This window comes from Lissotriton helveticus, chromosome 3_1 (assembly GCF_964261635.1).
Source record: "Lissotriton helveticus chromosome 3_1, aLisHel1.1, whole genome shotgun sequence".
In the NCBI taxonomy this organism is placed as follows: Eukaryota; Metazoa; Chordata; class Amphibia; order Caudata; family Salamandridae; genus Lissotriton; species Lissotriton helveticus.
The window spans coordinates 306,855,674-306,869,456 of NC_136061.1; the positions used below are offsets into that span (position 1 = coordinate 306,855,674).

General features: G+C 46.9%; 1 protein-coding gene across 6 annotated transcripts in view; it reads left to right on the plus strand.

Annotated features, from left to right (window-relative positions):
- Window positions 1-13,783, plus strand: part of TEX14 (testis expressed 14, intercellular bridge forming factor) — a 2,253,432-nt gene that overhangs the window by 2,208,928 nt on the left and 30,721 nt on the right. For all 6 annotated transcript variants that reach the window (XM_078679858.1, XM_078679856.1, XM_078679860.1 and 3 more), the window contains one exon: window positions 6,242-6,308. In XM_078679858.1, coding sequence (XP_078535984.1) covers window positions 6,242-6,308 — 67 coding nt within the window. The remainder of the gene's footprint in view (window positions 1-6,241; window positions 6,309-13,783) is intronic.

The following is a 13,783-nucleotide window of genomic DNA, read 5'->3' on the forward strand; positions in this document are numbered from 1 at the left end:
CAACTGTACCTGGGGCTCCATGGTGCTAAACTTGTCTGATAGCTCAGCAGGAGATCACAGTCTCTTTACTTGCGAGTCGCAGCAGTAAGGAGAGAGAGAGGGCTCCAGTCCCGGCGCAGATCTACTCATCTTTGCCTGACCCTGTAATGGCGGTAGCCTCAGATAGAAGCCCACAAGTCTATTCATCTGCTGCCACGGGGGCTCGTATTAAGGCCAAGGGGATTACTTCATGAGCATATAGTGCCCTCATACACCACCAGCGGGTGGGTAAATACCATGAGGGGGAACACCTTGCTTACCCTGTGATGGGTGTCGACCCTGGGAGCCTATCCACACCGGCACTCTGTTCCGGCAATGTCTGTCCCTAGGGACCCGGCCCGTCATAACCTCCATCCCAGATGAGCTGCACCTAACCAAAGAGCATCCTACTCGCCCGGGTGGCAGGAGGACTTCCTGGAATGATTGCGACAGCAGCAAAACAACAGAACACCCAAGAGAGACCGGGTCAGACAAAGGCAGTCACAGGTACAATCAAGACTTGCTTTGAGGCCTTCGCTCTACACATCAGTGCTGCAATCACCACCCCATGTAAGGCGCAGGCTATAGCACTATCATGAGATTATCTGCTCAACCCTTATTATGACTTTCTTTGCTGCCACACCCCTGGGACCCGTTGACCAGTGGGCTTCAACAGCCTTTAGGATGCCAAAGAAGACACAAGCCAACAGAGTGTCTAGTTACTTTACCCTGGCAGAAGGGAGGGCTCCTGGCACTGACTCCAGTTGCGAAACATAGATGGCCTTAACTAAAGAGGATTTCCTCTCTCCCCACCGGGTCTTTAAGAAGGAACTTAGGGAAGAGTTTAAAGCAGACCTTGCCGCATCCTTTAAACCTTTAAGGCGTATGTCAACTCCCGACTGATCACCTTTCAAACCGACATAGACTCCCCTGGTACACACATACTTGACCCTCGAAACAAAGTACCAAGGCTTGGAACAGAAAATCAGGCCTATGGAATGCACCACAAAACAGCTACGAACCCAGCAGTGAACGGCCCTGTTGAAATGCGAAGATTTAGATAAACAGTACAGATGTAACAACGTACAGATTCGAGGCCTGGGGGAAGGGACTGAGGGGTCTGACCTGGAGGCCTTAAATATGGCCATGTTCTCTGAGCATATCGTAAAGAAGGAAGAGTGGGACTAGGAGCTTATGAAAGGCCAGTGCCCGTGCTCCAAGAACTACAAATGTTTCAAAAAGGGGGGTCACTCTTCCTAATAGATATAAGAAGGAAGAGTCTAGGTACTGGATAGAATATAAGGGACAGTCAGCAAGACTGTTTCTTGTGGCCCGCACACATCCCTAGGGATGTCATGCTTCATCATAGAGCGAGTACTCCTCATCGGGCCAGCGCTGCACTGCCCTACTGGTCCCCTGAAGGGTCACTTTAGCGGAGATCTTTAGGTTTCATCGCCATTTGATGAGTGTGAGAGTATCCTAATGGGGTGATGAGTGATGTGTATGGAAAAGTGAGTATAAAACTGACTGGGGGATATTGGTTCTGTGTTTGATGAGTGGATTCCCCTGTCAGTTTAAAAAAAACTGGTGGGTTGGTGCTACTAAGGATATGCAATGTCCCCTAGTAGCTTAATGTGATTTCTTTAGTGAGATAAAAAACAGGTCAACATGTGTCATGCCCCTGTTGGTTTCGAAAGATCCATGGCACTTATTCAGGACCAAAAAAACAGGGGAGGGTTGTAACTCCACAGTGAGTGGTCCCCCTCTAACAGGGTGGTACCGACTTCGTGATTAATATCATTGGTTGTCTGACTTAGACATACTTTAAATCAAGCTTCATGGGTTTGTGCAGAAGAATACTCACATTCACAGAGGTTTTGAAGATGGCGCTGCTTGCGGCACCTACCCTCACTTCTGAATACTCGGATCTTGTCAGTTCTGTAGCCAGCATGTATTTCGTCATATAGGTACATCAAGTAATGACTTCCTCAGTGCTAAATTCCAATGTGGTATTATTAAAACTGAAACAGCCACAGTCAAGATGGAATCCACCACCTATAGCCTACTATATTTGTGTACTAGAATAATTATCAATTCCACTGGTACTCGAGTACAAATCGAAAATCCGGTCGAGGAGAGTACTCCACTCACTGAGGATTTGTCTGGTACAAAGACATAGTAGGATGTAGGTGGTGGATTCCATCTTGACCTATATGACAAAACTGTGTAGGCTACAGAACTGACAAGATTACTGGATGTATGAGAAGACGAAATAAAAAAAACTAAAAAGGACATTTTTGGAATAATTTGAATACGGAGATCAGGTGTATTATTCATTTGTTTGGGGGACTTTTCTTCCTGGTGTTGGTGTGTAGTGGTCATTTTAACTACTTGGAGCACTGTGCAAATGAGAACCATTTGAATTTAATAGGAACACAGAGTCTTCGGCAGACTATTATCCTAGCCTCTACTGTATCATTGAACATATTACTGTCTCTCAACTCCCCCTGAACGTCACTGACAGCCCTACATTCCGAACTTCGAACCTATGAATCATTCACTGGGTTCTGTATCAACCTCCATAAATTCTTTCTACCTAACTTAACCGTCCCGGTAAAATACATGGAAGAGGTTGCTGCCTCCACCGCCTTCCAATGGGTTAAGAAAGACATTGCTTACTTGGGAATAAAACTTACTCATAAAGTGACTGGCCTTTACAAAGCAAACTACCCTCCCCTCTTGTTGCAATTAAAAATTGGCCTTAAATACTGGGCCCCAGTGTACCTGACTTGGCTCGGCGGCATTAATTTGGTATAGACGACAGTGCCACCAAGACTTTTAGATCTCTTTCAGGGACTCCGCCTTGGGATTGAGAGAGATTCCTTTTCCTCTGTCCGCTCGATGATTATGAACTTCATCTGGCGAAACCGCAGGGCTCGATTACCATATAGAGTACTGACTCTCCCTAGGGATGCTGTGGGACTTGCCCCACCACATTTTATAATATACTATTAAGCGGTTCAATTGAGAGTGATTTCCGAATGGTCCCAAAGAGAATCTGATAAACACTGGCTACACATAGACAGAGCGGTGGTTGGTAGAACTAATTGGGATGTCATGTGGAAACCTAAACAAGATCGACCACTTAATGCCTATTTAAGCACACCAACTAGTACATCAGGACTGTGTTAGCGCACAACATTTTCCTCTCCCTACACCCCTATTCACTATAATGCAGCTTTCAAGCCTGCCTTACTACTGGGACCCTTCGACTTAAGGAAAGAGGGTGGTTGCCTTACTGTATTGGATCTCTTTCACATATGGGAGATACTTAACTTTGAGAGTTGCTGCTGTAACTTTCAACTTCCACTATACCCAATGGAAACACTGGGTACTCCAGCCCTTATTAAGGTTAGCTGCCACCAGGGACCACACCCCTATAGAGAAATTTGTGCAGCGACCAGGGGGATCCTGAGGCTGTATTACCTTTCTCGATTCACTCCTGACCACCTAGGTCCGTGCTTCTACTCCTCACCATGTGACACTCTGAGAACACACATTGGGGACACCAATATCTGTAGAAGAATGGCGCAAACTCTGGAGACATCCCCAGGTTAAATCGCTCAATTTGCCAAACAGAGGCCCACTATAAAGTGCTGTACGATTGGTTCCTCCACCTGGCCAAACTCCAGAAAATATATCTCGCTGTTGGAGGAGCTAAGGCCTAGTGCGTAGTTTTTGACACATCTGGTGGGATTGTCCAGTGATACAACCATATTGGGCTGAGATCCTAGCACATATGAAAAATATTTTAGGCTATCCCCTCCTGCATACCCTCAAATTTGTTCTCCTGCCTTTCCAGGATAAGCCCCTTAAACACCAAACATCGGTGATCGATCCATTCAGACATCACCAGCCTTACCACCTCCACCCATTCTTGTTACATAAATGTTTCCTTTGTTTAGGGATGTTTTTGGGAACAAGGTTATATTGGGCACTTGACTTGTGGAAATTGATTTAATTGAATAGCAATATTTGAGTCACTCTTCCTTTCTTTTCACTGCTTCCAATTTTGGCATGTGCTTCAGACTCACCTCCTACGAATCTGAGTTTATTGCTAGCAATTTTGACTGTATTGCTGGTCATGTGTGATACTAGCACTGTCAATGTACAATCTGTGCCCTTCAAACTTAATAAGGAAAGTTTGAGAAAAGAAAATCCGAAATTATTGATAGCAATATTATGTATCAGGCTATTTAAGCAACCTGTATTATATATCTCAAAATCATGTGCCAAAATAAAACAAATATCAATAATATTTTGATTGACACTATTCTGTACATGATATTTCATTGCAAGGCACAGAGGCCAATATTATGTACTATCTTTTATTTCCTCCACATACAGCAGCAACAAGGATAGAACAATGCAATTAAGGGCCATATGTTCGTTGCTCTGTTCATATTACAAGCAGCCAGAATCACAGAACAGGGCTGTTTGCGACCGGAAAAAAGCATTTTTCTATGTACAAACGACCATTTTGCAGTTCGGAAATCTATATAGTGACTCCGAGTGGTATGTAAAAATGTATTGTGACCGAAATGGAGTCACAAAACATTTGCATTTCAAAAGTGACGATGCGTGTCATTAGCCTTCATGGCTTTACGACACGCTTCATCACTTTATTGTAAATATCCCCCTAGGTGAGAGTTTAGATGAGAAAAGATTCTGGTTTGGGAGTACAGAGCTGCTGTTTCAAAGGTGGAAGGTGGTGCAGAAAAGGAAAAAAAAAATCAGGAACTGAATGTTGTTAAGCCAAGAACGCTAATGACACGCTTCGTCATTTTAGAAATGCAGGACTGCACCATATTTCTTAGAATATGGTGCAGACCTATTTTTCTCCCTGCGCTGGCGTAAATTAAGCTGCCTAGCGCCAACGCAGGCCCCCCATAGTGCAAGGGTGTCTGTTTTGAGGGGAAGATTGTTTATGTGCAGGAAGGTACTCCTTTAGGAGGGGGTCACATAAACAATCATTGGCGTTTTGCCGTTTCCATGTGTGCTGCCCGAGGTTGCACACATGGAAAAACAAAATTTAGGAAACTTAAAGCATTTATCCTCGTTTCGCCTGTTTAAGACCAGGTTTTCCCTGGTCTTAATTTTGGCACTCCTATTTACACCGCTCTTATAAATAGGGAGTAGCGTCTAAATCAATGGGCGTTGCGATGGAACGCCCACCACAACACCCATTGCTCACCTGTTTCACACATAGGGGTCGATTATGATGGCGGTGAATCCGCATCCTCCGGGCCGGTGGAAGCCACCGCCGGCCCGGAGTATGCGGATTCACCGCCGGGGTGACAGAAAACACCCATCGCCAGATTAGGATGGCGTTGGGAACAGCGGCGAACGGCAGGTCCGTCCGCCACTGATCCGCGGGATGATGAGCGCTATTGGGTGGCGGGGTCTGCAAGACACGTCAGCCAAATTAGGATGTGTGGTGAAACATGCTTTTCCGCGGTGGCTTTTCCGCCGTGGAAAAGCATGTGGAACTTTGCTTCTGGGGGCCCCTTGCGGGCCCCCAGGGTGAAGGGGGTGTGTGGGGGTGCACATGGGGGGTACTTATGGTACCCCCCTGCATTTACATGCACAAAGCGGCAGGCACCGCGCCGTGCCTGCCGCGTTGTGCATGTAAATGCAAATCATGCATGTTTAACCTTGCGGCGGGTGCTGCTTCAAGCAGCACCCGACGCAAGGTTCAAGATACGGGATGTGACCGCCAGTGTGGCGGTCACATCCTAATTGCAATGGAGGGATCGCCACTGCCCCTGCGGACGGTCCCTCCACCTCGGGGGTGGCGGACGGACGCAGGTCCGTCCGCCATCCTAATAGGCCTCTTAGTGCAGCGTGAAAGGGGGCTTTATTTACAAGGCAGCGTTAAGCTACGTTAATTGGCTTAATGCTACCTTTTAAATAAGGCAAAGCTCCTATTTGTTCAAGGAACTCGTATGTCTTCCAGGATTACATTTCTCATTTGTTCATCTTTTTTTAATTTTATTTTTTTACCAACCCGTTTGGACTGCAGCTGTGCTTTACTCATATTTTTTACTCTGGTGAGCTTTAACAATTGTCAATGGGACAAAGATGATTACACTCAATTTTCTACTGCATGTTTTATGCAACAAAACATGGTTGCCAATCGGGTGACATTGTTTTCTCATTTTAGGTGTTGTTAATGAAGAAGATGAAAGACATACCTTATTTAAGAAGCTTAATTGGCCTCAGCCATACAGGTGAGCCATTTTCACTAGTAATCTCACAATAGACCCATATGTCAAATATGGTTTACAAAATTACAAAAGCTTTTTGGAAAAACTATGCACTCTATATTAAGGTTGCAGAGTTCTGCAAAAATTTAGCTTTTGCGTAGAAATCTGTACTTTTATAATGTTTTAGTATTGAAAACTTCTCATTTTTAATATGTTCTACCTAGATTCAATCTGATGTATTTTCCTATGTGAGTATTGAGTCACCCACAGGAAAAAGCTATGCAATACTGTTAACCACAAAGGGTGTGGTATACAAACCTCCATCACCTCTCCCAGTGCCCTCCATTCCTTCTTGATAACAGGTTAGACCTCCTCTTATACCCACAGAAGCAGATTCTTCATCCCAGCCTTCAGAGCCTCCGCCTACATGCCTGGAAATTGAACAAATCAACCTGTATTCCTTTGTCTTGCCCCCTGAAGGGGTAGATGTAATATTATGTTCCCCAGACACTCCACGAAGATGGTGTATTCAAGCAGATGGAATACGTTCACCAAATGGTGTGTGGATAACTCGATAGACCCTCTTCAAGCTCGGTTAACAGACATTCAACATTTTGCCCTCCTCCTAGCACAGCAAGGGAGTACATTGGGCACTTTAAAGGGCTACCCATCAGCTTTGTTTGTTTTCCGCTTCTTACCAGATTAACAGTCCCTGTTTAAGTCTTCGATTGTTATGAGGTTCTTAAAGGGCCTTACAAACAAGTTTCCCCCATTCTTTCTCTACAATGTCTCAGTGGGACTTTAATTTGGTTACTATATCCCTTATGTGGTCACCTTTCAAACTAGTGCACAGCTATCCATTATGTTTGCTCATGTTTAAAACTGTGTCTCTGATTGTTACAGCATCAGCCACTTGCATGCCTTGAGTGTCAAACCTCCTTTCACTTTTTTCTTTCCCAAGTTAGTTTTAATAACCAATCCATCACCTTGTCAACCTTCTTTCCTCCTCCCACCCAATGAAGGAGGATGAGAGATTATAGCGCCTTGACTCTAAAAGAGTGGTCAACATTTACATGGACAGAACATGCAACTTCAGAATGGACTCCCAGCTCTTCATGGGATTTGTGGAGAAAATAAAAGGGAAAGCAGTCCACAGGATGATATTATCAAGATGAATTATCTCATGAGGTGCACAAAGAACCACTAGAAGTTGTTTGAGCTCCTTCCACCTGAGCCAAGAACTCTTCTTCTGCGCTTGTGTGCGGAGTGGCGGTAGTGGACATCTGTAAAGCGGTGACCTGGGCTTCTCCCCACACTTTAGTGAAACATTACTGTTGGGACTCAAAAGTGAGGAGGAAAAGTCACTGCACAAGCTTGGTTGTTCTGGATTTTTTGGTATGATCAACCATGCACCCATGCTCTCCGGTTGGGGACTGCTTGGGCAATCTATTCAGAAGGTGAGGAATCTTCAGTTAGAAGAATCCATCAGAAGAGTTACTTACCTTTGGTAACAGTCTTTCTGGTGGATATTCCATCTACCTGCCGATTCCTCAAAGACCCGACCGCCTCCATGCTGCATGGCCGGTTGATCGACAAGTCTTCTTGATGTGACCCCAACATATTTATAAATACTGCATCTGTCTTCCTGATGCCTGTCTCCTCCATTCGCCTGGCAGGCCAGTATAAAAAATGTATGGCAACTGGCAACAGCACGCTGACAAGGGTGCTTTATAACTCCAGGAATGTCCCAAGGATGCTGCATGCTGCACTGAAATGCAGCTTATTTCCTTACCAGCTTGGGGGAGCTAATGAAGAGTTTCTGCATCCACAGTGGTACCTGGGATTTTCAAAAGGTGAGGACTCTGGTGTTGGTTCCTCCGTCACGGGAGGCCTGGTGGTTGGATTAATGGGGACGTAACATCTTTGCTTCCTCCAGTGTGCTTTGCGGGCGCTCAACACTCTGTGGGTTGGCCAGGGCTACCTCCAGCTTGTGGGATTCTGTGGAGTCCCTTTTGTCTCACGTCTCCAACGCCGGTGCCCGCGCTGATCTACGGTACCATGTGTTGGATGGTCGGGAGTTGGTCGCGTTTATTCTCTGTGCGGCCTTGGATGTTGCTGATGCTCTCGGGCGTGCTATGGCCAGTTCTGTGGCTCTTCCTCACCATGCTTGGTTGTGGAATGGTGTTTTTCCTGAGAATGTTAGGGAGCGTCTGGTTTCCCTGCCCTTTGATGGGGTTCTTTTGTTTAACACCTATGCGGACTCCGCCGTTCAACGTCTTCTTGCGGCGCTCCATCCTCCTCTCCCTCCCTAAGCTTGGCTTTTGATCCTCCAGGGCTAGGTGGGAGACGTTATCCCACCTTCTTCCTGGAATCTGGTGTTTTGAGTGGCCCGTCTGTCTGTTCTGTGTGGTTTGACGTGCCTTCGGGCTCCCTAGATTGGCCCCTCTCTCCTGTTGGCTGCTGGTTCAGCCCTTTTTGGCAATTGTGTATTTTTTTTGGGCTGATTGATAAATAGTCTGTGGTTCTAACCGCAGGTCCTTATGTTCTTGTTCTCTGATGAGGGATTTTTTCCCTAAGAGTGGATCCCATGTTTACTTTGGAACGTGTCTTACCCTACGTGGGGTACTTGTAGCTATTGTAAAGCTCTGTCCGATGCTGGGAGGGTGTGGACTCCCCATGCGGGTTCCTCGCCTTTCCTGGTGTTACTGTATACCGCTGGTGTGTTTTCTTTGCTCTTGTCTGGGCGTAGCTTGCGCTGCTCCAGGTTCTGTCCTTTTCAGTATCCACTGCATTGCTAGACCGGCTTTGTCATGCCGTCTGCGGAGTTGTACTGTGAAATTTCTGTCCTTTTTTGTCTGGCGTTTTGACCTGGTCCTTTGTCTTGTGTTCTGGGGGGATTGGATTTCCTGTTTTTTTCCTGTGTTCTGGTGGACGGCCTTGTCCGTCCTACATAATTCTGACTCTTCTGGCTGGTCCCACTTCTTTCTGTGGGTCGGTTTTGTCTGGAACGGCCTCCCTTTTAGGGGTTGTTCTGGATTTCCCTGACCTTTGCCTTCGTCTTGCGCTCGGGTTGGTTTGGGTGCTCGGCTTCATGGTACTTGCCAGCTGCCGGCTGTGCACGCCTGCTCTTCTGGCCCACAGCCGGGTGCCTTGGCGTGTGCCCTTGTGCCCTTGCCATTTGTTCTGCTGGAGCCTTGCAAGACTAAGGGGCATATTACCAAGCCTGGCGAAATTACATTATCGCCGCTTTAGCGGCCCTTTTCGGCCGCTAAGTGGCGATAATATCATGCCCTATTAGCAAGCTGTCGCTAACTGATGTTAGCAACAGCTTTTAGGCGATAGCAAGCAGTTTGGGGCCCGCTTTGCATGTCAGCGATGTTTATCGCTAATGACATGCAAAGTGGGCGTACCCAATCTGTTAGCGACTGAAAGCAGTCACTAACGTCGCTATCGCCTATTAGCAAGGCAGGCGTAGCAATGGAAATATTCCCGCTATCGCCAAAAACTAACGCCTGCTCAGACCAGTTCTTAGCCATGTTATCCAATGGGAGGTGGATAACATGGCTAAGAGCATTTCGTCGCTAATGCGTGAATATCGCTGTATTCTCAGCGATATTGACGCATTTCGCCTGATTTTTATCGCTTTTGAGATAAACCTTGCTAATAGCAAGTTATCTCAGCGATACAAACCGGTGATGCGCAGCGATAAAAATATTGCCGTTAACCCTACTTAGTGATAAATATCGCTATTTGTTGGTAATATGCCCCCAAGTCTTTCTTCTCTCGCCTGCCTTTCTTGACTGTGGAACCTATTCAGCTTTGCCCGCTGACTCGAGGCTAAGGCCGGTTCGGCGATCCCCTTCAACTTGTGTGTTCTCCTGTGGAGGGCCTTGCCCCTTTTCTACCTCTTCTCCTTAGAATTTGTGGTAACTTTTTCTTCCTCTGTACTCCTCTGCTGTTGTGTGTCCCTCTGGGGATTTCTGATGGAGGTCCCTGGTACCTTGGATGGACTGGGGGTGTCCTAGCCTCCCCTCGCCTCGTCCTTGTTTCCTTCTGCTTGATGGGGGCTCGGCTGCCTTCTTGTCCCCATTTCACATCCCCTGCTGGGGCTCTGTGTTTTTCCTGCTGGGAGGCTCTCTTGCAGGCCCTCCTCCCTTGAGGGTATGGCTAGGGTATCTATTCTACGTTAAGGAATCTGTGGCTAGTAGTCTCTATCAGATGTAGGGAAGACCTTTCTCCTGAGGCGGAAGCCGGGAGCTACAGGCACGAGCACTTGCTCATTTTTTTAAAAACATTGTGAGTCACTAATAATCTGTATTTCACTGGAAAAAAACGAATCTTGAAACCTGTGTGAATGTGTGTATGTTGACTACAAACTCACCGTTCAAACTCCCAATCTCCCGCCCACTTAGCCTCACAGCAGATCCTAGCGCTGCCAAGGACTCGCCGTGGAAACTAACTTTGCCGCCATTTCCCGCCGCACTCGGAGGCCACGCCCCTTTTTACGAGGCCACGCCCCCTGAGTACATAAGCCGCAGAAACTGAGCGCCTAGTGGAAGACCTTTCTCCTGAGGCGGAAGCCGGGAGCTACAGGCACGAGCACTTGCTCATTTTTTTAAAAACATTGTGAGTCACTAATAATCTGTATTTCACTGGAAAAAAACGAATCTTGAAACCTGTGTGAATGTGTGTATGTTGACTACAAACTCACCGTTCAAACTCCCAATCTCCCGCCCACTTAGCCTCACAGCAGATCCTAGCGCTGCCAAGGACTCGCCGTGGAAACTAACTTTGCCGCCATTTCCCGCCGCACTCGGAGGCCACGCCCCTTTTTACGAGGCCACGCCCCCCTCACCTGACACCTCTGCCCCATAAAATAATGTGTATATTTCGGTCGCGCAGCGGGCGCGACGTTTGCACGCCGAAGGCGCGCCTAAGGCAAGCCCGTCTGCGCCCGTCCGCGCCAGCTCCGGGCCTCGGGCCAGCCATGCTGTCGGACCACCTCCTGCCCAGAGACTTGCGTGGACCAGATCACAGCTATTAGACTTAGGTAAGACCTCCTGCTCTTCCCCCACCTCTTGCAGCTTCCCTCTACCCAGTCCTTTCGTGCACAAATGCCTCAACTGTCATTTTACCCTCTGCCCTGACTGGACACGTACCAGCAACAGTAAACCCGCCACCATTCAGTCCCCCTCCACCAAAACCTATTCCATGGGATTGGTGAATTGCCGCTCCCTTCCCAGCCATGCCAATGACATCTGGCTATTACTGTCCTCCACATCCTGGGACGCTTTATTCTTAACTGAAACCTGGATTAAAGACTCCTCCAACCCAGACATCGCCCTAGCTATACCCACTTGCTACAGCTTTACGGGTTTAAGCCGTGAAGGCTACAAAACAGGTGGAGGAATCGCCGTGATCCTAAAGAATCACCTGAAAATCACCTCAAGGAAAATTCTAAACATTAAGCCTATTGAAGCCTTATACTTCTCAATCTCAGATTCTACAACAGCCATTTCCTCAGGGATCTTGGTCTATAACCCCCCGCACACCCCCCAACCCGCCGTTCTAGAGCTATTGACAATCACAGCAGACCTCTCCCTTAAACATCCTCACTTTATGGTACTGGGTGATTTCAACCACCACGTTGATGTGAGTAACTGTAACCGCGCATCTCAACTCCTAGAATCTATGCAAAATATAAATTTGCTGCAAAAAGTAAAAGGCCCTACTCATACGGCAGGTCACACCCTTGACCTTATTTTTTCGAACTGTGAGAAACTCACCATCCTTCCCCTCTTACCTCTGACATGGTCTGACCATTTCTTGATACCTTTCGAGCTACCTTTGACCCAAATTGTCAAACAAGAATCTGCCATCAGAACCCAAGGCAGAAAATGGCGCAAACTCTCACTTACTGCCCTCGAGCAGAATTACCACAACAGTTTAATCCTGCCTCCAGACGATCTCAACGAAGCAGTGCGCCTACTAAATAGCGACCTAACAACTGCTATTGAGAAAGTTGCCCCTTTACAAATGCTTACTTCCCACAGACAAAAACCGGCAGCACCATGGTTCACCCAAGAACTACGGGCACACAAAAGCACGTGCAAAAAGTTGGAACGAACCTGGAGACAGAATTACGACCCAGGAGCCAAGGCCCTCTATCGACAAGGCCTTAAAGAGTTCCGCAAACTCAAACGCCACACCATGAGCACCTACTTCTCCGATACTATTGCCAAAGCAAAAAACTTGACTAAGGCCCTATTCAACATAGTAAAAGACTTCACTCACCCCAGTGCACTGTCCACTCCAGTACCCATGTCTCAAGCACTGAGTGAAAACCTATCTAACTTCTTCGAAGAAAAAATTGCCAACATTGCGGCCACTATCCTTCAGAACGGCACGGACATCACCGAAAACCTAACCTCCAACTGCAATCATACTTTCAATGCTTTCCAACCACTCACCAAGGAATTGGCTCTGAATTTATTTCTGGACTGCAAATCTGGTTCACCTTTGGACCCAGCCCCTGCCCTTATCATGAACAAAATTGCCCCCCTAATCATAAACCCCTTACTTGACATCTGGAATTCCTCTCTACAAACGGGAGTTGTTCCCTCCGCCTGGAAACACGCAATGCTGATCCCTATCCAGAAGAAAACTGGCATTGATCCTACATCTCTTAGCAACTACCGACCAATCTCACTTTTACCCAAACCTGCAAAAGTTCTCGAAAAAGCTGTTCAAAAACAACTGTCCCATTACCTAGAATCTAACTCCTTACTTCACGATGCCCAATCAGGCTTTAGACCTGACTACAGTACGGAGTCAGCGCTTCTCGAGGTATCTGAGTCGATCCGAGAATGCACGGATAAGGGAGAGGAGGCCATGCTGGTCCTCCTCGACCTATCCGCAGCATTTGGGAAAGCCACCTTCCATGTAAGGAATTGTATTTCGCACCTATGCATAGGTTCGAAGGGTGGCCCCATTAGTCTGGTGAGTACTACGTTGAGGTTCCAGACTGGGGAAGGTGGTAATCTTGGTGGAATGACTCTTTTAAGGCCTTCCATGAATGCTTTTATCGCTGGGACTCTGAACAGTGATATGTGTTGCCTGTTTTGTAGGTACGCTGCTATAGCTGCTAGATGTACTCTGATAGATGTGTACGCTAGATTACATTGCTGTAAGTGTAATAAGTAGCAAATAATCTCTTTTGTTGACACGTCCAGAGGGTTGATATTGTTATTAGTACAGTGTATAGCAAACCTTTTCCACTTAGCTGCATAGCATGCTCTGGTGGTTGGACGTCTCGCTTGTTTAATTATCTCCATGCAATTTGGGGGTAGATCTAAGTACCCAAATTCTAGGATTTCAGGAGCCAGATCGCTAAGTTCAATTGAGTTGGGTCTGGGTGCATTATTTCTCCATGGTTCTGTGTAAGGTGCATGGGTAGAATTCGTAGCTTTTGATGTGGCACTTGTGAGAGTTGCAGGAGC